Source organism: Denticeps clupeoides, chromosome 4 (genome assembly GCF_900700375.1).
Source record: "Denticeps clupeoides chromosome 4, fDenClu1.1, whole genome shotgun sequence".
NCBI lineage: Eukaryota > Metazoa > Chordata > Actinopteri > Clupeiformes > Denticipitidae > Denticeps > Denticeps clupeoides.
Genome location: NC_041710.1, coordinates 32,862,258 through 32,887,421, shown reverse-complemented (window position 1 = coordinate 32,887,421; position 25,164 = coordinate 32,862,258). Strand labels below are relative to the sequence as shown.

General features: G+C 43.4%; 1 protein-coding gene across 18 annotated transcripts in view; it reads right to left on the bottom strand.

The window, feature by feature from the left end:
* Nucleotides 1-10,815: 10,815 nt before the first annotated feature.
* unc80 (unc-80 homolog (C. elegans)) overlaps nt 10,816-25,164 on the bottom strand; it is a 52,419-nt gene continuing 38,070 nt past the window's right edge. For 12 of the 18 annotated variants that reach the window (XM_028976274.1, XM_028976269.1, XM_028976273.1 and 9 more), the window contains 25 exons: nt 25,059-25,153; nt 24,888-24,977; nt 24,708-24,809; nt 24,395-24,575; nt 23,841-24,106; nt 23,595-23,729; nt 23,110-23,248; nt 22,932-23,028; nt 22,659-22,829; nt 22,491-22,583; nt 22,190-22,408; nt 20,606-20,836; nt 20,229-20,352; nt 19,661-19,786; nt 19,240-19,363; nt 17,613-17,819; nt 17,316-17,500; nt 17,013-17,178; nt 16,460-16,639; nt 16,226-16,370; nt 16,032-16,088; nt 14,466-14,547; nt 14,241-14,352; nt 12,584-12,747; nt 10,816-11,701 (listed from right to left, as the gene is read on the bottom strand). In XM_028976274.1, the coding sequence (XP_028832107.1) occupies nt 11,378-11,701; nt 12,584-12,747; nt 14,241-14,352; nt 14,466-14,547; nt 16,032-16,088; nt 16,226-16,370; nt 16,460-16,639; nt 17,013-17,178; nt 17,316-17,500; nt 17,613-17,819; nt 19,240-19,363; nt 19,661-19,786; nt 20,229-20,352; nt 20,606-20,836; nt 22,190-22,408; nt 22,491-22,583; nt 22,659-22,829; nt 22,932-23,028; nt 23,110-23,248; nt 23,595-23,729; nt 23,841-24,106; nt 24,395-24,575; nt 24,708-24,809; nt 24,888-24,977; nt 25,059-25,153 (3,815 nt within the window). In that variant the 3' untranslated portion in view covers nt 10,816-11,377. The remainder of the gene's footprint in view (nt 11,702-12,583; nt 12,748-14,240; nt 14,353-14,465; nt 14,548-16,031; nt 16,089-16,225; nt 16,371-16,459; nt 16,640-17,012; nt 17,179-17,315; nt 17,501-17,612; nt 17,820-19,239; nt 19,364-19,660; nt 19,787-20,228; nt 20,353-20,605; nt 20,837-22,189; nt 22,409-22,490; nt 22,584-22,658; nt 22,830-22,931; nt 23,029-23,109; nt 23,249-23,594; nt 23,730-23,840; nt 24,107-24,394; nt 24,576-24,707; nt 24,810-24,887; nt 24,978-25,058; nt 25,154-25,164) is intronic. The other 6 variants (XM_028976272.1, XM_028976285.1, XM_028976287.1 and 3 more) reach the window with 3 other exon arrangements.

The following is a 25,164-nucleotide window of genomic DNA, read 5'->3' as shown; positions in this document are numbered from 1 at the left end:
CAGGGTTTTGGACTAAGTAATGAGTGGGCTTATGTGGTGAGACAGAAGGGACCAACAGATTTACCTTCAGCTGCACCAGCCGGAATTCCAACACAGATCGTGTCAGATCAGATCTGTTAACAAATGGATGCTGCGCGCGCACACACACACACACACACACACACAAGGAGAGTATTGTGGAGTAGAGAGAGTAGAGTGTTAGCATTGGTAACAGTTATTTACAGCACATCAATAGACTTTTGGAGTGTGTCAGTAGAGTTAAAATTCAGAATTGCGCTTCCTTACTGAAAGCAACTCTCCAGCAGAAGGTCGGCTCTTTGGATCCAGAATTAGGGCCTGCCGGACGAAATCCTTAAATTCTGTAGACCTGAGAAGAGAAGAATCTGGTTTAAGTAAAATGCTCCATTCATGTGTGTGTCTGAAGAATGAAGAGAAAACTCACCAATTTGCTCTCTCCTGCAGCTTGGGTGGCACAATATCTGCAGATGAGTTGTAAGCAATAAAGCTACAAACACACAAAAAGACACAAATACATCAACCTTGAGAGCAGAAGGGGTTAGTGGAGCCACAGTTGGTTAAAATGTCTAAATCATTACTTGGACTTTGATTAATGTTAATGGATAGTGTGTATGTCTTCGTGTTTGTGTGTGTTTACCTTTTGGTGTTCCTGGACATGCCGGGAACTCGGACTTCAGCAACCTCGATTGCTGTTATCCCGAGTGACCAGATGTCGCAACGCTCATCATAGCCACCATTCTTGTGGGCGCAGAGGACTTCAGGGGCAATCCTTTACGAATACAGACACACACAGACAGGGAGAAGTGAGCACAGTGGCACACAGTGACACACACCACACAGACACAGGGACAAAAGAAACTCACCATTGCAACGTTCCCACACGTTGAACTCTGATACCAGGGCATGTTAATCTGGCTGCCAAGCCCAGATCGCCTGCAGGAAGGGATGTTAAGATAATCATCACTTTCACACAATTTCTTCGACCGTATATCCATAAACACAATGAATAATTCATCCAGCTTCTTTCTTGCTCTTCACAGGAAGTGGTGGAATAATTTGTTTACGGGAAGTCAGTACTCACAGATCTTCACATCGCCGATGTCCGTCACCAGAATGTTGTCTCCCTGTGGACCAACGCGCAGACACTCGCAGGTTAGATATAGATTGTAATGATTTTGGATAAATATACCTGTGCTCTCCTCTTTCAGGTCAGACAGTAAAGAAGCCTTGAAACGTTCAGACTGTGTTTGGTGTTGAAGTGTGATGACAAACCTTGATGTCGCGGTGTAAAATTCCATTGCCATGGAGATACTTCAGGCCCTAGTGGACACAAAGAGGAAGTACATCACATACAGATCTGCAGAAGTATAGGTGTGTAAGTGTGAAAGTGGAGGAGTTGTGTTGTTACCTTTAAGACCTCCCGGCAGACGAACGCCGTCTCCTCTTCATGAAATGCTCCCACATCTGTCAACAACACAAAATATGAAATGGCGCCCTAAATACACAGGAGAAGAAAACACAGTGAACGGTGCTGCAGTGTTACCTTCATAAAGATCACAGAGGGAGCCGCCGCCGCACAACTCCATGGCAATGTAGAAGGCTCTGTGGCTACAGAGGAAAGAAAAATGATGGGACCCAGTCAGTCGAATGAGTTCAAGCTGTGGGATGCTCTGGATGCTCTAATTTGTTCATTGTATGCAGGTATAAAAACTCCAACCCTGGACCCTCCATGCTTCTTACTCTGTGAAGGAGCAGTAGGCGCCATGGAACTTGATGACGTTTTCATGGTCGCACTCCTTCATCAGGCATATCTCACGCAGGGGGTCTGAGATGCCAGCTGCAGAAAGACAGACAACACACACATTTAGACACATGGGATACACACCCAGTTTTTAACCAACTCACTGCAGTGACAAATGTCAACTCACACACCAAAAAAACACACACACACACACAGAGATAAACACACCTCTAAATAAACGGTTTCAGCTCGACCAAAACACTAACATTCTGTTGGGTCGTGGTTAAATTCAATCTACACTATACCCTCTCTAACACACACACACACACACACACACACACACACACACACACGGACACTTCTCTCTCACTCACCTCCAGGATTCCTCTGCATGGTTTTCACAGCCACGATCTCGCCAGAGTGGAGATTCTGAGCCTGCAGCACAAAGAGCAAAAAAAAGAATCAGCTGCTGTTTTGGGTGACAAGTGAAATATGACAAAAAACCTTCCCTTTTCATGTTGTTTGATTTATTTATTGAATACAGGACAGAACTAGTTCCTTAAAAAAAAAAAGTCCCCAGATTATATAAAATAACGTGGACCCTTGCTGAGGTGCTCATGTCTACTGGACAATGTAAATTCAAAACTAAGATCTACTTACCATAAGAATGACACCAAACCCCCCATGTCCAAGGGACTTGATGAAGCTCAATTCATTATCGACGTCACGCAACGCAATGACGTCCATGGTGACGCTGTCCCTGGATCTGTCGCTGGATCTGTCGCTGGATCTGTCGCTGTCGCTGGATCTGTCGCTGTCGCTCGCTGTCGCTGGATCTCTCGCTGTCGCTCGCTGTCGCTGGATCTCTAGCTGTCGCTCGCTGTCGCTGGATCTCAAGCTGTCGCTCGCTATCGCTCGCTGTCGCTGGATCTCAAGCTGTCGCTCGCTGTCGCTCGCTGTCGCTGGATCTCAAGCTGTCGCTCGCTATCGCTCGCTGTCGCTGGATCTCAAGCTGTCGCTCGCTGTCGCTGGATCTCTCGCTGTCGCTCGCTGTCGCTGGATCTCTAGCTGTCGCTGGATCTCTCGCTGTCGCTCGCTGTCGCTGGATCTCTAGCTGTCGCTCGCTGTCGCTGGATCTCAAGCTGTCGCTCGCTATCGCTCGCTGTCACTGGATCTCAAGCTGTCGCTCGCTGTCGCTCGCTGTCGCTGGATCTCAAGCTGTCGCTCGCTGTCGCTGGATCTCAAGCTGTCGCTCGCTGTCGCTGGATCTCTAGCTGTCGCTCGCTGTCGCTGGATCTCAAGCTGTCGCTCGCTGTCGCTGGATCTCAAGCTGTCGCTCGCTGTCGCTGGATCTCTAGCTGTCGCTCACTGTCGCTGGATCTCTAGCTGTCGCTCGCTGTCGCTCAATCTCTCGCTGTCGCTCGATCTCTCGCTGTCGTTCGCTCTCGCTGTCGTTCGATTCTCTCGCTGTCGCTCACAGTGTTCTGGAGATAAAAGGAATAAAATTCATATTAAGACCTGGGTCTCTGGGTGCTTCTGTAAAGTTCAGTCAAGTAGATTACAGCCATTTACTTACAGCCGGTGACCAGACTTTACCCTTATTTTATATATAAAAGGCATTTTTACAGGCGTCTCTTTATAAAAGTTTAGAAAGATTAGCAGCATTAAGCTAAACAGTAATCGCGTTTACATGGACACTTTTTTTCAATCTGATTGAATTTAATCAGGTTTAAAGAACCCAACTGAACTGTTAACATGAGCGTCAAATAAAGAGATCCGCGTTTGTTCCACGTTTACATGTTCCAGCCATTTAATTCGATCAAACATTATTTTGACAAGTGCTGTGGTGGTCTTAAGCAACTTTTCTTGTAAAAAAAAAAGAAAATGCTCTATCTGAACCTCTGAAGCTTCCTTCATTCTCTCCCTTATTTACTTCGGTATCGGCTACCTGAACAGTCGCGCCTCCGTTGTCGCCACTTATTTACATTTGAGCCCGGCTCATTTTAAACATGGATTTGACATTAATGTCATTTCTGTGTCTCTTGGTAAATGTGCTGTAGTTTCCCAAACTCTCCTCAGGCTCAAATCCCACGTCAGCACCACAGACATTTGCAAGAGGTCGACCTCCAAGCAATTCTTCAATAGCCTCCAAAAATGGAAAATGTGCCGGACTTTTACAGTTTTCATTTTCTACCTTATTTTGATCTGGTTGACCGTTCTGTCAATGCGCCTCCTGCATCACCATGTGCACTTCCATAAATAACTGTGTTTCGGATTTTACTCCCATCCAAACTCCCCACAATATTGAACTGTTATAACATGTCTAATAAAAATGTAGTGTCAGCGACTGACCAGTTTATTTATTTATTTTAAAGTACAGATCCACTCATTTTGGCTCACTGCTGCACCTGAGGTAAACACTACTGAGGTTAACACTACTGAGGTTAACTCTACTGAGGTTAACACTACTGAGGTAAACTGTACTGAGGTAAACTGTACTGAGGTAAACACTACTGAGGTTAACACTACTGAGGTTAACACTACTGAGGTTAACACTACTGAGGTTAACTCTACTGAGGTTAACACTACTGAGGTAAACTGTACTGAGGTAAACTGTACTGAGGTAAACACTACTGAGGTTAACACTACTGAGGTTAACACTACTGAGGTTAACACTACTGAGGTTAACTCTACTTGGCTACTAGCCTGTAGCTACATGCACAGGAACAAGGGAAGCGTTCTAATAATCGGTTTGCATGTAATCGGGATCGGCCCATGTAAACGGGGCTAGTGTTAGTGTTACCATGGCAACAGCGATGGTGTCGGAAATTTAATCATGGAGACACTTCTGTAGACAATACTTCATATAAAATTGTATTTCATATTAATTATGTGTATTTCTGCCAAGTAAGCATTTAGCTGGGCTGAATATTTTGCCTGGACATGCCCCCCTTACTCCTACAACATCAACAAAGCTCAGCGTAGTAAAGTAAAAACGCGACGCGCGCAGCCTTTTTACAGGCGTCTCCTTTTAACACGAAGAAGCACTTAAAACGTTCTGAGACTAGCAGCCATTTGGCTAAACAGCGCCAGCAAGGCAACAGCTAAACACTGAGAAAATTCGGACACGTCCGTGGACGATCCTTAACGCGTCGGAACCTGAATTTAGTTTGTTAAACCACGTCGGCGGCTCCAACACAATTAAATAAACCTTTTCCAGTGTAGATTCTGACAAACATTTACAAATATTAAAAATATTCTGACAAACATTTACAAATATTACACGAGCAAAATTTTCTATTACCTCACTCCTCGACGCTGAAAATCGATATGGGGGAGTCTGGACGCTGCGCGCCTTAAATGGCAGTTTGGTTTAAATTTGAACGTCGCATTTTCAGTTTGTGCAACTGTAAATAATGCGCTGTGAAAATAAATCCCTGCTGCTGCCAGCAGATGGCGGTGGCGCTCCAGCAGGGGAGGAGGGCCTGCAGCCACATCCATATATATATATAATTTTTTTTTATTAAAAAGAAAAATATGTGGAGCAAAGTTTCATGCTATTGATCAAATTCGTAAACATGTGAATTAACACATTAAGATCCCATCAATACTTATTCCCTGTTTGCATAAGTCAATAGACTATTAAAAATGCTCCTGGCACAAAATCTCATAATATAACATCACTACTCAATCCCTGTGCACATTAAGAATTTGGGAGTATGATTTGACATCCTGGATGAAAACCTGCTCCAGAGCACACTTGAACCCAGACTGGGGATCTTAAAATGTCTGCACCAACGCTTCCTATCCCACCTGATGGAACACCTGAAGAGGTGAAGAAGAGGAATGGGTGGAACTGGCCAAGGATAGGTGGGCCAAGCTTGTAGCATCATACTCAAAACGACGCTGTAATTTCTGTCAAAGGTGCATTAACAAAGTACTGAGCAAAGATTGTGAATACTTATGTACATGTGATTTCTCTTTTTTTTTTAAATTTTTACTACATTTATCAAAACCTCAAGTAAACTTTTTTCATGTTGTCATTATGGGGTGTTTTTTATGTGTAGAATTCTGAGGAACAAAAAATGTGGGAAAAGTGATGGCTGGCTGCACTATAGCTTGATATATCAGCATTAATTAAAATCTTGTGTGACATACATTGATAACCCGATAACCATTATCAAATAACGCTTCCTGCACAAAATTAATTTACGTTGCACTATTAGGATGACATCAAGCAATCTATAATACGTGTTCTTCTACACCAGAAATTCTGATCTATATCAATTTTAAAATCTAAAGAGTTGTGTAAAAAGTATTTTTTATGTTTCTTTATTTAAATAAAGAAATACACCAACAATACCAATTAAGCAATGCTTTTTTTATTGCAACAGTAAAAAAAACTTGCATGTGAAAAAAATTAAAACAAACAAACCCCATGTGCATTGCCTAGAAACAATGATTTATTGTAGGGTTTGAAACGGTTGCATTTCTGCATGAGTACATTATCCATCACACAGTACATATATTTCAGACAGTACAGGCCAACAGTTTGGACACACCTTCTAATTCAATGTGTTTTCTTTATTTTCATGACCATTTACATTGGTAGATTCTCACTGAAGGCATCAACACTATAAATGAACACATGTAAATAGTCATGAACATAAAAATAAAAAAACACATTGAATGAGAAGGTGTGTCCAAACTTTTGGCCTGTACTGTATGTGAGTAAAAATGCATTTATATTCTATTGGTTGTATTAAATTTGATATTTTCTGTTGTTGCCAAATTAACTATTATACTATAGATGTAAAATTAAATAAGTTAATTTGCATACTAAAACAGTGGTAGGAAGTTTTTATTTTATACCACTTGCTTTTACTCAGTGTTTGATTCTACAAACCTTACTTTTATGCTGAAGTAGTGCACAGGCAGATATCTTGACACCACTGTTGTCTCCCCTCTCAAGATAATGTCCAGAAAAGTACATTTTAATTTTTTTATGGTAATTTTCTTATAAACAAAAACAATAGTACAAAATGTTTACGTCAGAGCTAATATGCCACTGCTGGAATCAACCTGTATGTTTGTACTGTCCATTTCTCCTCCATGGTCTTCACAGCCTGTCGTCCTCAAGAAATTCCTAATTATTGTTAAAAATTTATAAACAAGAAACACGCATGCACAGCCTCAGGCAGAGTCTCCCACCACAGCTCAGCACAAAGCACCATGACAGAATGCGAGCTCTGCATTTAACCCATCTATGAAGGAGCAGTGAGAGGCTACAAACAACTACAGCCCGGGGAGCAGAGCTGGGGGACAGTACCTGGCTCACCTGACTGGTAACATACTGGCCCTGGATTTCAACCAATCACGAGGCGAATGCTATGCCACCAACTGCTCCCCTGGTGCTGATATAGCTGGCCACTGCACAATGAATAAGTTAAATGCTGGTCAAATTGTGTTTGAGATGCACTGTGTTCACAATGACAACTAATCACTTGTAGTGACAGCTTCAGCTCAGTTTTCTGACATAAAATGGCTTAAACTTAGCTCAGTTGTGTAGAAACACTTAAGCACCTTCATTTCCCACTGGATCGATCAGCACGAGAACTCTCTCACACATTGACAATCAGAAAAAATTCTGTACAATTGTGTTATTCTCTCTATATTTATTTGTATGTGAGTATGAATGTTGCAGCATTCTTTGTTAAGTAAAATTTATATACTCAAAAAAACTAACCATACCACTACAATCCAATGCCCTCCAACATTTACAGGGCATGTCCAAGTTCTTTCTACTGGAAACGTTTTATAGACCATCACTAAAATTAGTTAGTTTCTGAGTGTGGAACTGTCCAGAAAAGTGATGCTCCAATGACAGCAAAGTTGGTGAACAGTTCCTGTTAAACACAAATATATATATATATAAATTAAAGTCCAAAAAATATAAAACTAAGAATATATATGATTCCCACTTGCCTCCTGTGCATCAATAACCTGGGCTTGGTTTTTCAAAAGGTTTAGTTTGGATAAAATTTCCGGATTTAGTGCTTTTGCCCTTTCAGTCTCTATTTGCAGAAGTGCCTTGTAATAATCATCTTTGTTTGATGAAGGGTGCCTCAACAATGAGGATCCAGCTTCTTCCTCGGGAAGAGAGCTGAGACTCAATATAAATACGCTCTCTGGATCCGCCTCACATGCTAATTCTCCTCCTCCTCCTCAATCCGAGGCTTGCCATCCCCTACAACACCTTGAATACCATGGAGAGCTTGCAACTTCTCACCTCCAATGATCTGTGTAATCTCCCCTCTTAAAAGGGCTTGTTGCCTGTTTGTGGGTTTTTGGCTTCAGCATGGTCCTTTGTTGCCCTGGCCTTAAGATTCTTCCACCGCAATTTGTTTTGGTCTGTGGTCCTTCTCTGGCCAGACCCTATGGCATTCACATTTTCTGTGATTAAAATCCAAGCATATTTTTTCTTTTTGTTGGTATCCTTAGCAGAATTAAAACTTCCCGCTACTGTTCCATAATGACACCGAACACCCTCTAGTAGTGCATTGGTTTCAGCAGCAGTGAAGTTACAGCTTCTTGAGTCGATGGTTCCATTGCTTTACTATAGTGAACATTGTTCATCATTTATAGGCCTTGGGTCCAATTGCCTCAATTGCACACAAGCCAAAACTAATCAGTTGTAATAGGTGTGTTTGAAAAGACCAATTACACAGCCATATAAGTCAGCTTTTCTCAGAGGATTCACAGAGAGACAGTGAAATGGCAGGTGGTGTCCGTCAAAGGGTGTATGTTGAACGTACCAAGCCACTGGAGCAATACACCACCGAGGAGCTGTATGTCCGGTACCTTGTGAACCTTCTTAGGCCAATACTTCAACACAGAACCCAAAGGAGTCATGGTCTGTCTGTTGAAGACCAGATCCTCATTGCTCTCCGATTTTATGCATGTGGGACTTTCTATCAGTTGTGGCTCAGCAGGGTGAACAGCATTGGACTGAGCACACAGCCCTGAGTTGTTGTTGGAGTTGTCTCTCCATTAGGAAGTCCAAGATCCATTTGCAGAGGGAGGTTTTCAGGTCCAGCAAGCATTCATGCTTATGTGTCCTTATTGTCCAGGTGGGTGAGGGTCGGATGCAGGGTGGTGGCAATGGCATCGTCCGTGGAGCGGTTCGGAGTATGGCTGAATTGCAGTGGGTCCAAGGTGGAGGACAGCAGGGTCTTCATATGTTCATGACCAGCCTCTTGAAGCACTTCATCATGATGGGTGTAAGTGCAAAGGGACGGTAGTCATTGAGACATGACACTGAAGACTTCTGCAGCATGGACATGATGGTGGTGGCCTTGAGACGCATTAGAACAATGGCAGTGCTCAGTGAGATGTGTTTGGTGAGAACATGGGAGATCGTCTTGGCAAAAGGGGCAGGCAAACTCAAGGTCAATGGCAGGCGAAATTCGTGATCACAAGGCAAAATCCGTCAGGTGATCGTGGTAACTAAAGGGGCAGGCAAAGTTCTAGGTCAGGGACAGGTTAAGGTCATGGTCATGGATTCTAATCAGTCAGGCGTGGGTAAAGAAGGCTATCATCTCTGGGAATAAATTCATAAAAGCATAAAAGCAGGTGACCCAGAGGAGACGCTGCCCGCACTTATTCCCAGAGACACTAGCCTTCTTCCTTCTGCCGCTCTCACTTCCGTTTCCATGTCGCTGTTTCACCAGCTGGTCTGGTGCTCTCTGGTGGGCTGGAGGTACTACTGCATAATATTTTTATTCTCAATCCATAAGGCATAATATTTTATTCTGAAACATTGAATTGACAAAATTGCTTTAGAGTGCTGTTTTTCCCTCAGGGCATGAGAGCCGTGTGCTATGAGGACAGCACTAATGACATTGCCGGATAATTATTTGTCAGGAAATAAAGAAATTAAGCAGACCAGCGCAAACAATTAAATAAAAGTAATTTGGCAAATCCTGTCTCTCAAAACTTTCATCTGGGCCATCTTCTTCAATACAAGGAGGGTGGCTCTGTCCTCTTATAGTGGCAATGTTGTGAAGCACAACACAAGCCACTATGATGTTGGATGCTCTCTCTGGACGGAGCCAGAGCCAATGCAGACACTGAAACCTAGACGTTAGGATCCCTATGGTTGTGTCTATGGTCCGGGATCAGGTTCAAGTAGCAGGTTCTCTTCAGAGAGTAAGCTGTTAAGGTTACATACATAACCAGAAAGTTACCTCCGGTTTTGAACCTTCAACTTACCCGGGTATTTCTGGAATACCCCCATTTTAATACTTGGTATAATAGGAAATAGGATTCCTATATTCCTAATAGGATGCCTCTGTGCTGCCTCATTCAATCAACCTTCTAGACCCATGCCACTCTCCCTATTACCAGACACAGTGCCCTCTGCTGCCCTGTTTTACCTCCTCTATTGAATTTGCTATCTGCTGGGTCCTCCATGTCTCCTTCAGTAATTACTGCCTGCTCTTAAGTGAACTGAACCACCTGGTGTCAGGATTGCCTGCAGCTGGGCTCCACACCTGACTCCAATCCTGACGCCCCATAAATGCCGGAAGTTTCCGCCCCTTCTGGGTCTCCGGCATTTTCGTGAACTCAGACATGAACTTGACTTCAGTGGGTGAATGTATGTATTTTCAGTTCTGGCAATCGCCACACGCCTACGGGTTCGTTTGTGTTTTTCCCTTTTATTTCCCGTTTTTGGCCACCACGCCATTGTTTATTTGTATTTGTTTGTTTATGAATAAAACCCCTTCCCAACATGTCAGACCTCTGCGCTTCCTTCCCCCGTAAGTCCGTAGTCGTGACACCTGGCAGCAGAAAGTCAACCGAGTGCATGGGTGAAATTTGCCACTTTTACTCTGTTTATGGATTATAGTGTGGATTTTACTCTGTTTATGGATTATACTCTGAGTGAATTATATTGTAGAGATGAGAATCTCTACAGTATTTGCTTGTGACACAAGACAATCATCATCAGTTCCTTATGGATCAGGAATAAAATACAAATAATGACAATTTCAATGTCTTTTAAATATATTTTAATGAATATTCACAGGACATTACAGGAGTGATAATCTGTCTGATGGCAAATATGACCTAAAGAAAGTGGTGATGTTAGCGTTATACATACATCTGCACAGTTTGATCATAATCATTATTAGAGACAAAAACATTTACTCTGAGCACAGAAGCAAAGAAAACAGTCAGAATCTTGACTCACATACATTTTATGACGAAACACACAATTAAAACTTCATTTCAGAGTCTTATAATTTAATTTCTATATTTCATCTCTAATATATCTTTTATCTGTACACACTGTATACGGCCACTTCTTATATTTTGAGAGATTGCTTTATAAAACAATAGTTTTGTGTGTATATATATATATATAATCAACTTGGCTTTACTATAATATAATTCTGCTTTAATATAATCCAGTCATGATAATACATGATTCTGCTGAAAATGCATTAAACTGCTACATAATACCACACAAGTATCTGCTTTCCTCCAGCTCCACATTAAACATGAATAAGTGACCTTCATCTGCCCCGTACAGTAGGACTGCAGTAGGGAGTTTTATCAGACATGTGACTCGTCCAGGTCAAGGTCAACTGGTGAGAGTGGCAGGGGGAAGGTGGCGGCAGGTCGTGTCAGGGTGCTGGGCAGGATCGGTGCCAGCAGTGGGTTCTCTGTGCCACAGTCCTCGCTGGCACTCTGTAGGCTGTCAGAGTGGCGCAACAGGGCGGACGTGTCCTCGTCCTCGGGACTCTCGCGGATCTGCGGTGGCAGCATGGGAGAACAGGGCCGTGATGGAGGGGTGGACGAGCGGGACAGGGGGACAGGAGGAGAGAGACAGCTCCACAGTGCCGGGGAACCACGGTTCTCTACAGATGAAGATGGTGTCTGGAATGCAGACCACAGACATCCTCAAACCTTCAACAATTCTATCTTAACTAAACCAAACAAGATGGTCAGACTAAGCAATCAATTAAATACAAGTATTAAAAATTATGCCAATGGCAGCTGTTGCAGAGAAATAGTGACTGAACATGCTATAATCAGGGTTTTATGCAGGTTTAAGGAAACCAAATTTAAGACTTTTTCAAGATTCAAGATTTATTGTCAGGACAACAGTATACACTATACTGTGTACTGAAAAACTGTTTCACACAGACCACCATAGTGCAATCATAAAATAATATATATATACACACACACACACGCACACACACATATTTTACATAAAAATTTTTTTGAAAAGTCTTGTGTAAACTAAAACTTAAATACTGTACAAACTATAAAAACAAAACTGTAAAACTTTCTGTTCACTGAACAAGGACAAACAGGACAACATCATGTAAGACGTTTAAGACCTTTTTAAAAGGTAGGTACTATAGAGCAGAAGTTCAACTTTTTAAAATATTTATTAGGACAACAAAGTAGAGATCTGTTTTCATCTGACTGCACAGACATACTTGGCTTGTTTATCCATAATCGTCTCATATGCCTTTATAGCCAATCAAGCGGTGATGTACAAATTAAACAATGATGAGGGGTGTGCAACGCGCAGTGGCTGCAGATTACTGACAGATTTGATTTATTGGGTCTCCAATAAATAGAATTTTTAATTATATTTAAGGCCTTAATTTAAGAAAATCCTATTTAAGACTTAAGGATCAGCTAAAATCCTGAATAATAAAAAGGTTTCTCACACTGAGGAACTATCAGAGATTCCATCTAGCAGTCTTCCTGCTGAACTTGGCTGCTGGTCAGCTGAGGGCCTACCTGAGGACGGGAGGACACAGGCAGGGAGGCAGGGGAGGCAGGAGGGGCGGGGCTGGGCTTGCGTCCTTCTGAAGAGGACGGAGCTTCACTTGTTGCCAGTACTTTACTAGGACCTTCAGGCTGCATCTCAGTAAACGTCACTGAGCGCTTCTGTTCCCCATACACTGTGGAGAAATGAAAGATTTACACACAATTACTTGATGTAAAAAAGGACTAGTCATAAATCCAATACAGAACTAGTTTTTTTTTTATTCAACTTTAGGTGGTATGAATGTACACCCCATTAATATTTTTAAGCACAGTTGGACACAAAAGTACCAATTGAATTGTATGATCCAATATTACAATAAGAAAGAAAAAATAAAGGCAAAATCAAAGTATCGAAAATTATGAACAAACAAATCCTTCATTAACAAACATTGCTTTTTGGTCTTTCTATGGAAAACACAAATATATCAGTTGTCTTTACTGAAAAATGAGCACACTGACTGTTGATATAAGAAATGAAATAAAGTGTACTGCCCCACAGAATACTATAGTATTAGACTGTAAAACTCTTGTTCAGTTCGAGCAATGCAATGTATGGAATACACAGATTAAAATCTTATACAGTGCCTCCGGAAAGTATTCCCCATCCATCACTTTTTCCACAAACTCAAACGTCCACATTTCCACAAACTCCACAAAGGTTGATATTACTATGGAAAATAATCTTCCAATAGCAGACCACTGACTAGAACCTCCTTAAAGAGCCTGAATGAATTAAACTAAGCTGATCTAGATTGCAGTCAGCCTTCAAATTATAGGCCGATATCCAACTTTTTTTTATATCGAAAATTTTGCAAAACATCGTAGCGCAGCAGCTGTGTGCATACCTAGGCAGCAACAAAATTAGTAAAGTATGTCAATCTGGATTTAGACCTCATCATAGTACTGAGACAGCACCGCACTTTTATTTCATCAAGGTTAGATTACTGAAACGCATTACTGTCTGGATGTTCTAGTAGGTGCATGGTTAAACTCCAGAATGCAGAATGCTGAAGCCAGAGTTCTAAACTAGAACTAGAAAATTCAACCACATCACCTCAGTCTTACAATCACTGCTCTGGCTACCCATCAATTTAAGATTGACTATAAAATCCTACGTTTGACCTATAAAGCTCTTAATGGTCTCACTCAGTACCTGAGCATGTTATGGAAGGAGATTTTCTGAGTAACATCAGAATGGAAATTGCATGTTTACAAAAATTTATCAAAATACGATAATTTTAAGATCAGATTAAAGGCTTGTTTCATTTGATTTATTGGGTCTGCAGACTCTTTAAGGATCTGCAAACCCTATTGTGATCAATGACTTTTGCTTTTCCTGTAATCTTGCAGACAAAATGTGTAAAAAAAAGTAATTGTATACCTTCAGGCTGTTCAATTCTGATACTGGAGAAGACAAAAAAGCATTTGCGCTATGTATGTAGTTGTGGATATTACCAGCATTTATTTAATTAAAAAAAAATTTCCTGTAGCGTCTTATCTCATGTTTCAATGGGGACACCTGCGGATTATTTATGTACAATTTATGTATTTATTTATTTTCAAAACCAGTAGGTGCGGCCTATAGTCTATAGAATTTATGGTACATGTTAATGAGATGCAGTGGTACCTATTGGTCGTGTTTTAGGCTGGACGCTTCTGCGAGTTGTGGACAATCTGGCTCCTGAACGTCCACGAGAGTCTGTTTGGACTTTTGGTATAGACAAAAGGGGCCGTCGCAGCTGTGTAGATGAATGCACACACACATACACACACAGAGTTCTCAATTTATAAGCATTTAGGCTTTTGAAACAAATCTGTCTGATCCCCCACAATGCACAAATCAGATGCTCACCTGACGAAGGCCGCGCTTCCTTCCGAGTGGAGGCTGGATTAACAGATTTTGCTGCCCGGGTTCACTCTGTACACTGGCCACCCTATACACACACACACACACACACACATGATATCCTGGTTTAAAGCATCAGGTCAGTATTGTATGAACATTCTGGCTGTAAGTCGGTTCCACCAGTCACTTCCAGCAGCAGCTTATTAAACTTGTCAACATTCAGTAGCCCTGAGTGTCAGCTGCTACAAGTGACCCCAGATCCACACCAGCAATCAAAGCAAAACACAAAAGACTGGAACAATGACGTTAACTCACCTTTCAGCCCACCAGCGCATTTCATTAAAACAACAAATCCACAGATACATACATCAAGACATCATGGAGCTGCACATCTGTTGTGTCACACATGGGCATACAGGGGATTGTGGGAGACAGAGTGGCAACAGTGCATGTATGCTTCTCTGATTTTTACATCAGCCACATATATTTGACATAAAATAACTGATATCTGAATATGGAACTGCATGAACGAATAAGGAAATCTGTTGAATGAATAAACAATTGTACAGGGATAAGCCAAAGTTTGGGAACCCCTAACTGATAACCAAAAGGCATAAAGTCTCTTTTTATAATATATTAAGGCTATCAATGAAAAAATTTTACAAATTAACACATTAATTGATATAAATTGAAGTCAAAGAGTAATTCTGAAACAGTTCAAGAAGGGACTATCTAAAGGTGAAAAAACATGCAAAGAATAATTATAAAAACCAAAAAGACAATAATTTCATTTGGTTTCAGAAGAACTGTTGATATGTAGAGATGCTTAATCCTGTAAACTAATGAACGACTACAGATGAAAAACAATATTGTGTTGCTTTCCTGTCACTGCTGCCATGTGAGAACAGGTTTTAGAAGAGAATTTGTACAGCGCCACCTGACTTTTCTTAACAATAATGTGACCAAGTGCAACAAGCTAATCAAGATCTAGTTTCCAAACCTTTGCATGAAAGTTCATTTTCTTTTTCACTCTTAACTTTGCAAAATAAAAAAAACTCAATATTTGTATTAAATCCTGAAATAGTTATTTGTAGTCTTTAACTTTATGCTTTCTGGTGATTTTTTTAAGCAAAACTTTTGCATCCCACTGTAATTCTAAAGAGACCTGACGTTGCCACTCCTGATGCCCCAACCCCACAGATTGGCATCCCGAACTGGAACTCCAATTTGAGCCGAGTGAAGAGAGAAGCAGTGAGACAGATGAACTATGATGACAGAGGAGAGCCACTGAGAGACCTCAGTGTCCTCGTCGCTGTTTACGGCCACGTCCAGGACCACTCTCAAGACACACACACACAAACCCCCCCAACACAACATCCAGATCTCCACAGCAGGGCTACAGGGCAGAGTGGACGGCTGAAGATGAGGGACAAACACAGCCCACACTGTCCCAACACAGGAAGAGAGTGAAACAGGGAGCGGCATCATGGGAGACTGATTGGATGTGATGATTGTGAGACCCCAACACATACACTCAGCAGCACACACACAGGGCCACGACAGTGTATGTACCTAGATAGGTTACCCTCGTCCAGCAGACCCTGGCTCTCATCTAGCACATTGGGTTCACTGTGAAGGGCAGGAGAAATGTTAGGAGGGAGGAGAGAGAGCGACGGACGCCTGGATTGACACCTGAACAGATATAAACATGTTGGCACCTCCGCATGTCCATGCAGGGCAGTGTGTGTGAGGTCCTGCTGTCGTACCTGTGGCTGGGCAGCATGGTGCTGAGGTTGGGGTCTGGTGGGATGTCAGCTCCAGTGGCGTGGCTGGAGAAGCGGCGGTGAGCAATGATGTTGGGGAAAAAGGGCTCGTGCTCACTAACGACACTGGGAATGCTTATAGAGTCGTCTGCAGAGAGAAAGAGAGAGAGCAGCTGCTGATGAACTGTGGGGGGGTCAAGATGGATGGAGAGGGAGAAACAGAAGGAGCTTCCTAACTCTCTTCCTCCTCTTCATCAGTGCGGCTGAGTGTGTCCTGGGAGGGCTGGCGGGACGGCTGGCTGTCCTGCTCCCATACGGTGCCAGTGCCAGTGTTGGAGCGAGACATCGTAGCCAAACTCAGGCGGTACGCAGAGGTGGAGGTGCCAACTGTGCTGATGGATGTTTTTCCCTGATATGCTGCAAAGACACGAATGGAACAAAGAACTATGGCACATAGTTCAAAACGTAATAAACCAACAAAACGCATTTAACAAAATCCAACGTCAATCAGTATGATGCACTTCCAGATGTCAGAAATATAAACATTATTATTTATCTGAGTCTCAGTATTCAGTATGTTCCTGTTTTTGTTTCTATTGTTACAAAATTTACATTTAAAAAATGTTCAATATGTTATTGTGGGAAAATGCTATTTTTTCCGTTTTGAACTAGCGATGTATTACAATATGCTAAACCATAATTTGTAAAATGCAGTATTACGTTTATGTGGCCTTTATATGTATGTGAGTGTGTGTCTTTATGTGTGTATATATGCTTGTGCATTACTCACCAGATCCACTATGTACAGCTTCTTTGAGGATCTTGAGCTCGTTGCTGAACTCCGCAAAGAGTGAACTCTTACAGAGCGGTCGCGGTATGAAGCGACGCTCCAGCTGGTCGGCGATGTGGTGCCGTGCTGTGATCTCCTCCTGAGACTCTGCTGGCTGTGTCAGCAACTGTAAGGAACATATCACTCTCTGTAATTGATTTGCATCAATTATTTATTACATGAATTACTGCTGTAAATGCGAGATATTTGCTTCACATTGGCCTGTGTGTTCTGAAGTCGCAAAAAGTGAAGAGAAGCTCCTACCTTGCACTGAATGAAGGGCCTGAGGAGAACAAAGATTGGGATACGTGTTCGCACGATGAAGTCAATGAAATCCCAGAATGCCAAACCTCCAACCTTGCGCAAGGCCATTTCTTTCACCTGCAGACTCAGCTTGTACCACTGACTGCCCAGCTGCCTCTCAAAGCACACTAGCACCACCTTCAGAGCTGAGACAGGGCAGAACAGATGCTCAGTGTGTGAGTGTGTATGATTTATCAAGACCACATACCTCTTGCCTCACTAAAGTGCAGTATGGAACACTTGTAACACTCTGTGTACCCAAGTACGCTGCCTGGCTGGTGGACTCAGCAAGTCCTTCTCTGCGCAGGTCCTTCCCAGTGTCTCCTGGAGTGGAACAGTGGGCTGGAGACGCGTCCAGCATGAAGGTCTTACTGCGGGATGTGGTGATGATGCGGGGGGGCAAGAGGATGTTCAACACAGTCTGTAGCAGCAGCAAAACCTCGTTCTGTTCCAGGTGGGGACTGTCTGAGCAGGAACACAAGTGCATAACCACACATACACAATGAAGAAACGTGCCTCAGAACGCACTATTCTCAATTTGCCCACCTTTGCTGGAACTGATAATTATGTAAGCGTGAATTTAAAACAGGGGTGTCCAAACTTTTTTCAACGAAGGCCACATATAGAAAAAATATATGAATGGCTGGACCAATCAATTGGCTTACAATCTACTTACATTTACATTTACATTTACGGCATTTGGCAGACGCCCTTATCCAGAGCGACTTACAACGTGCTTTCAAGTTACCATCGATGAAGAGATCAATTCCGGTTCACTAGGACCCCAACTATGAATACATCTATTTAATTCACAAAGTTCGACAACAAGAAAATTACAATTTAATCTAAATATTCTTTAAAGAGGAAGGTCTTGAGCTGTCGTTTGAAGGTGCTCAGTGACTGAGCTGTTCTGACCTTGAGGGAAGTTCATTCCACCACCGAGGGGCCAAGACGGAGAAGAGTCTAGATGAATGTTTTCCTTTTACCTTCAGAGATGGAGGGACCAGGCAAGCAGTACTGGAGGCTCGGAGTAAACGAGGTGCAGTGCGAGGTGTAATAAGGGCTGTGAGGTAGGATGGTGCTGCTCCATGTTTGGCTTTGTAGGACAGCATCAGTATTTTGAACCTGATGCGTGCAGCTACTGGGAGCCAGTGAAGGGAACGTAGCAGAGGGGTGGTATGGGAGAATTTGGGAAGGTTGAAGATCAGTCGTGCTGCTGCATTTTGTATGAGTTGAAGAGGTCGGATGGTACATAGTGGTAGACCAGCTAGAAGGGAGTTGCAGTAGTCCAGTCGTGAGATTACTTTTGATCAGATTTAACAGAAGATGTATGCTCACATATGTATCCTGAATATTCTGATTAGAGGAAACATATTTCCAATTTTTAGCAGAAAGCTATTTCGACAATGCCAACAACAAACAACGTTCACAGTCAAAACCCACCTGGCAGACCTACAGGATCCAACATTTTTCTCCTTCATCGTGGTAAGATGATACGGTTGAATAAAATTGCTAGAAATGAACCTCTCCTCCATGTTTGTGCGCCGTTTCGATGTTTTGTTTCTATAGTTATGCGTTAATGAGTCACAATGCGCAGAAATATAAGTTGAACAATAATCAACTTTGATCACAGTGTCTGCAGAGGTTTGTGGAGGGTCTGCACATGCGATAGAAATATCAATAAAAAAGAGAAAAAAACATACCAAAAAAAGCAAGACACGCCTGATTTTGAACATTATTACATAAAACATTTAGGTCACCTCAAAATACAGGGGTCTCACAAAAACTCCCTCTTGGGATATGTTTTTCAGTAGAATATTGAAGAATATGGAGTAGACACACACACACACACATACACATGGTATGATTTCTGTGTCACACTGACCTTTGCTCCCTGTGCCCACAGTCAGGACAAACGGGATCAACAGATTGAGCAACATTCCCTCCCTCCTCTCCTGATTGGTGAAAGGCGAGATCACATGACTGAGTGGGAAGTCATCTTTCAAAGCCTGTTGAGTAGAATTACAGGACTGAAACCAAATATTATACACACAGTGAAAGTAAAGTGTAAAATGTCATTTTGAATCCAGACACATTTTTGTATTCTGACTGTTACATGTATTCTATACATCCCAAACCCTGTACATAAATGAGAGAAACACTGTGAGAAAAACAAAAACATAGGACAGACAGAAAGTCTTTCAAGAAGAGTGGAAATCTGCAAGGGGGGACCTATTGGAATGGGATGTCATAAAAGTTCCAGGTCCTAGTGTTGAGCGCAAGTTCAGGGGTCGTATCTATGTTACCTGAATCTGCAGGGCAACAAGCCGCACAACAGCTGTGCTGAAAGGGAGAGGCGGAGACAGGTAGGGGCTGAGGTGGAGGAGGGGTAACCCATCCGCTACACTGGAGGGGCCGACCACGCCCATCACCTGCAGCAGAAACACAGCGACATTATGTGACATTTTGCTTACAAGCAATATATGCAGCTCCTGGCCACATGGAGCAATGTGCGGTTATGTGTTTGGTAGAGTGTGGTGTTAAACCTGCAAGTCTGTTACCCACCAGTATCGGCCAACAAAGAATTGCAATCACATAGTCTAATTCAAAATTATATCAACTATGAACAATTATGATCAGGATCAGTTAAATAAAAATGCATGGTAAAAAGGCATGGTATTGCACCATCTATTAGTTCCAGCCTGGCGGCATGTGCGCACACACATTAGCAGGTTTTTTTAGCCACTGTGTTCCAGATGAGTGTAAATGCAGCCTGCTGTGTAGTTTTCAGATCCTGAAATCAGGTAAGGTCTCAGTTGAAAGGAGAGCTCTGTTTATGGGTTGTTCTAATCTGTGTTTGATGAAGGCCCTTACCAGGTTGACACAGACGTTGATGAGTGAGCGCAGATGAGGTAAGAAGGAGATGATTGGTTGTCGCTGAAGAGTTAAGCAGATGCCCTCGATCAGGCTGCTGGCTGCCTCCCACTCCACCTGCCGTCTGAACAAACACACATGCATACACACACACACACACACGCACAAATATAGCCTCCATCAGAGATCTCCTTTTTCTTTAGTTTTATGTCTAGCTTGCGATTTTGTGGCTATATTATACATTTTTCATTCTATTCAAATCTGATCACACAGACAACAGAAGTACGGAACTCAACTTTAAACATCTCAGTCACAAAAACACATCACCACCACACCACCCAACAGCGAGAGAGGAGAGTGAAGATGTAGCCACAGACCTGGAGCACAGAGCTTGTGGGCGAGCGCACCTGAGAGTGGGCATCTTGTGGATCTTGTTGAACATGCGGTCCAGTCTCTTCAGGATGAGGATGAGGGCTGGCCGCACGGCCTCTGCTGACCAGTCTGTAATGGGCAGCATCTCAGTGATGTAGCGGCGCAGACCGCGGCTCTCCATGGTCAAGGTGTCATAAGGAGCCAGTTTCAGCAGAGAATGGGCAATCTCTGCTAGTCTGGGCACACACACATAGGAAATAAACATATAACGTATTACAAATGTGAGCAGAAAACCCAACAGAATTAATGAGAATTAATAATTGTAGTAAAAGTCTACTCTTATAGAACACCATTCCACATAATGTGGTCCAACAGACCAGGTGCAACTGTCAAATTTATAATCAAGTATTAAGATCAGACCAGTTACAAGCAGTTGACCAACTGAATTCTGATCAGAACTAAAAAAACTAAAATACAGCGTTTTTTTTTTTTAATGGACAACAAATTGCTGTTTCTAATGAGGTGTTTGCAGAGGAAGAGGCAGAAGCAGACGAAGAGTCCTTCATACCCCCCATACAGGCTGCAAAGCCCACAACGCCGATGGACGAGTGCAGCAGCATTGATGGGTCGTCAGGTATGGATCTGCACAACATTTTGCATCCCCTGGCCAGAAGTCCTCAGAGAGGCCACCACGTCTTGCTATTAGGGCACGTGGTTCTCTCTGCCTGACAGCTGCTGCCAATTTTACCGGAATGCCACACGTTCATGGAGCAATCAATTTTCCACAAAGAACCCTTCCGTTCCCCAAGCCCAGTTCAGAGGGCACGTTCCTTGCGCTTGCAGTTCATGCCGACATGCAGCAGAGGAAAGATAGACACTCAGACAGCCCACCGGAGCCTCAACTATGTTCCATAAGCACACACCAGTGCCCCGTTCCCTAATAAACTTGTTCACCCCTGCACATGTGGTAAATGTAAATGTAAATGCTTATTTAGACTGAAGCAGTGACACAGCCTCTCTGTTCTTGGCTCACAGTTTAACATCCACCAAGTCCAACGCCTTGATTAGATGTCATGACCCACTCAGGAAGTCCATGGGCTTACACCCAATCCTGCATGATACACAGAGACGTCACTCTCACAATTAAACAGCACATACCAGTCCTTGGGGAAAAGACACATGGGACACCGGGAGATCTTGGAAGTCCTGTTGGATATCGGCTCTGCAGACCCTGGATCACACAGGGCTTCTGAAGGGTGGTGGATTAGACACAACGAGCCTATATACACTAAATGATTGGGACTTACTAGACACAGACCCTAATACTCAGGGAGGGGGAGTGTGTCATGGGGGGGCTGAGTTGGCATGGACATGACACACACACACACACCCGGATCAGTTTAGTGAGGGACTCAGAGGGAGACAAATCCAAAAAATGGATCCGAGTCTGAAACTCTATTGTGTTACCATGCATGCAGGCATCACGGAAATGGCGGATTTAGACAGAACTTCTGCAGTTCCCATTCCCATGCAGCTCTGTACGGTGTGCGGCTCTCACTGTCTGTCCAGATGGGAAGTGACGCACGTACCTCATGTGTGATTTGATGTCCAGCAGTTCTAGTGCAGTGACACGTGGCTCTCCCGCCACATTCTGCAGGATCTTGAGGCGGGGCCCACAGTGCTTGTAGAACTCAGTGCAGATGTTGAGCAGGGACTCGCGTGGCCGCCGGAACTCCTCACGAGCCATCCTCTCATCCAGCTCCTCACGGGGCATGCCCTGACCTTCCTCCAGCAAGTGTAGGTTATCCCTGCAGCACATGTTGATCACGTGTTGCTCATAATCACCAAATTTTGTGTATAATCCGTGTGTGTGTGTTTGTCAAAACGCACCGTGCTGTGACTCCTCCTGTCATAGTGTGATTGGCTGTGGTGGTTCCTTTATGACCTTGATCAGAGCGGCTCATCTGAGGGGCAGTCATAGGACTACAAAAAAAAAACACATTTTACACTATGCAAGTGTGTGTGTGTGTGTGTGTGTGTGTGTTTGTGAATGTATACCGTGTGAGGGACTCCACACTGTACAAAAGTGCCTGAAGTGATGTAGCCAGAGCTGCTATAGCAGCAATCTCATCCCTTGCAGCTGATGCTGACTCCAGGGCCGTGGTGTTTCGCTTCAGTTTCTGCAGAAAACATGGGACCAATGCCTCCAGAACCATCAGCATCTGCAAGCTACACACACACACACACACACACACACACACACACACAGTGAATATGAATCAATCTGTGTCACATAATGGGTTTAGAAGAAATAAATGAATAAATCCTGACCTCCTGAATGATTCTGGGGCATAGGCCACCACTGTCACACAGAGCTTGATAGACTCACTGATTGAGAATGACATATCTTCATTGCCGTAACAGAAGTCTGGGTGAAAATAGAAAACTGATGAGATTGGCTTTACAGCATTACTGTGTGTAGGTGCACGTGTGTGTGAGAGTGTGTTACCAAGAGAGCGCAGAGGTTTCTCTGCCTTTACTAGTTCCAGGGAGTCCAGGACATCTGCTGTTTCTCCCTCCAGAGACACCAAAAGGTCAAACAGGCACTGAGCAGAGACTCCCTTGGACAGGCCTGTACTGGTGCATGTCTGAGGCAAACAGAAACACTGTTTTTGGGTATGAATGGATTAAAGGATGCCATCAATGCTGCTGCTCAAATGCTGCATCAATAGCTCAAACTGGAAAATCAACCTAACCAGAATTATATGAAGCAATCCTGCAACTTTTTAAGAAGGGCATTTCATTCATACGGCTGACTTTGTTTATTAATGATTGTAAGGCCAATCACACACACACACACACACACACACACCAGCTGGCACTCCAAAAATGTTTTGGCTTTTGGTCTAGGTACCGGTCAGTTTTTGCTCAGGGTGTGATTTTGTTCTGGTTTGCAATTTCACATGTACCACTCTAAAGCTCCACTCCACTCACCGTAAACTCCAGCAGGGGGGCCACACTGGCAAACAGCTGCAGTATGAAGGGTTTACGGTGGAGGATGTAGAACTGCCTGCAGCAGAATTCAATCCCCTGCCTCAGCAGTGGGTTGCTTTCATAGTCAGCATACACCTGTAGAGATGCATACACACAATACACAAATACAGTAGAAGCCTCTGTCTATGCAACTGGAATGCACATTTTGACAGAACCAAGTAAGTTTTGAGTGAAGCTGAAGCTCACCTGCAGCATGGTGGGCAGGATCCACTGGTAGCCGCTGAGAGAGAACAGGTGGTTGAAATGGACTGCAGTGTTGACGGCAGTAGCAGTGTACTGCCGGAGGAGGGCGCTGTCCTCGGGGTGCAGCAACAGGGCACCGTTCAGCACATTTAAAAACAGCATCATCTCATCTCCCCATGGGTATTCGCTGGGCATGCCCAGAAACATCTCCTCCAGTAGCTTTATCCATAGCATTTTGTGCAGCGTGTCCAAACCAAACAGCTCCTTGCCTACAGGGTCACAAACACACAAAGACACATAAGCATGCCCACATATACACACACAGACACAATCACACACAGTCACACACAGTTAGCTCGAGCAAGATTTTATATGCTTAAAAAGTAATGTTGTTCCCTGACCACATATTCATGAATTCAAATCCAGTCAACTTGGTAACAATGCTTCTATCCTAGCTTCTAATTTATAATGTTATATATGTATAACAAGCACAAAGGATCACCACAGCTCCATGTTTTTGCAGGAAGCTCTATCCTTTTCTGTCTGTGTTTCCGTACCCTGAGGCTCATTAAATAGCGAGAACTCCGCATCGATGGCAGTTCGTGGGAACGAGGGCAGACGCAGCAGGTCCTCCTGTAGCAGGGAGACATGGGATTGCTTGTGCATGGCAGGCATGTGCTGCGTCAGAGAGACCAGGAACAGAACTCGGCCAACTTCTTCCAGCTTTCTGGAAAACACCTGAGGGAACATCAGTCAGATCCTGCTTTACATAACATCAAAAAAGGTCAACTTGAACTCAAACACTCTCTATCTCACACACACACACACACACACACACACACACACACACACACACACTTTTGCACACACCTGCTTCTGAATGAGCTCCTGGCCCTTCTCTGGCAGCATGTGAACCAAGTTCAGTTGTGGAGACACAGATCTTCTGAAGGGGTATATGTCCCTAACATAGGTCTGACAGAGACACAGCAAGTTGGGTTGACTGTAAGAAAAAATAACTGTGTTTCCTGTGTTTTATGTCTCGAGAGGCACCTTGGCATAGTGGATGAGGTTCCAGCGTTTGTCCATCAGGAAGTAATGTGCAGCACGAGCCTCTGGGATGTTGAAGAATTCCAAACACTCCTGCCAAGGTACACCAACATCTGTGTTACTGAATCCACTCAGAGCGGCAGGTTAGAATCGGGAACAGATGGCAGGACTGACCTTTAGCAATGCCTCAAACTGTGTGTCCTCATGCACAGGAAGCTGGGTGGGAATGTCACACTCATTCTGTCCATGTACCACCAGTGTTTTAGTTCCTATAATGAGC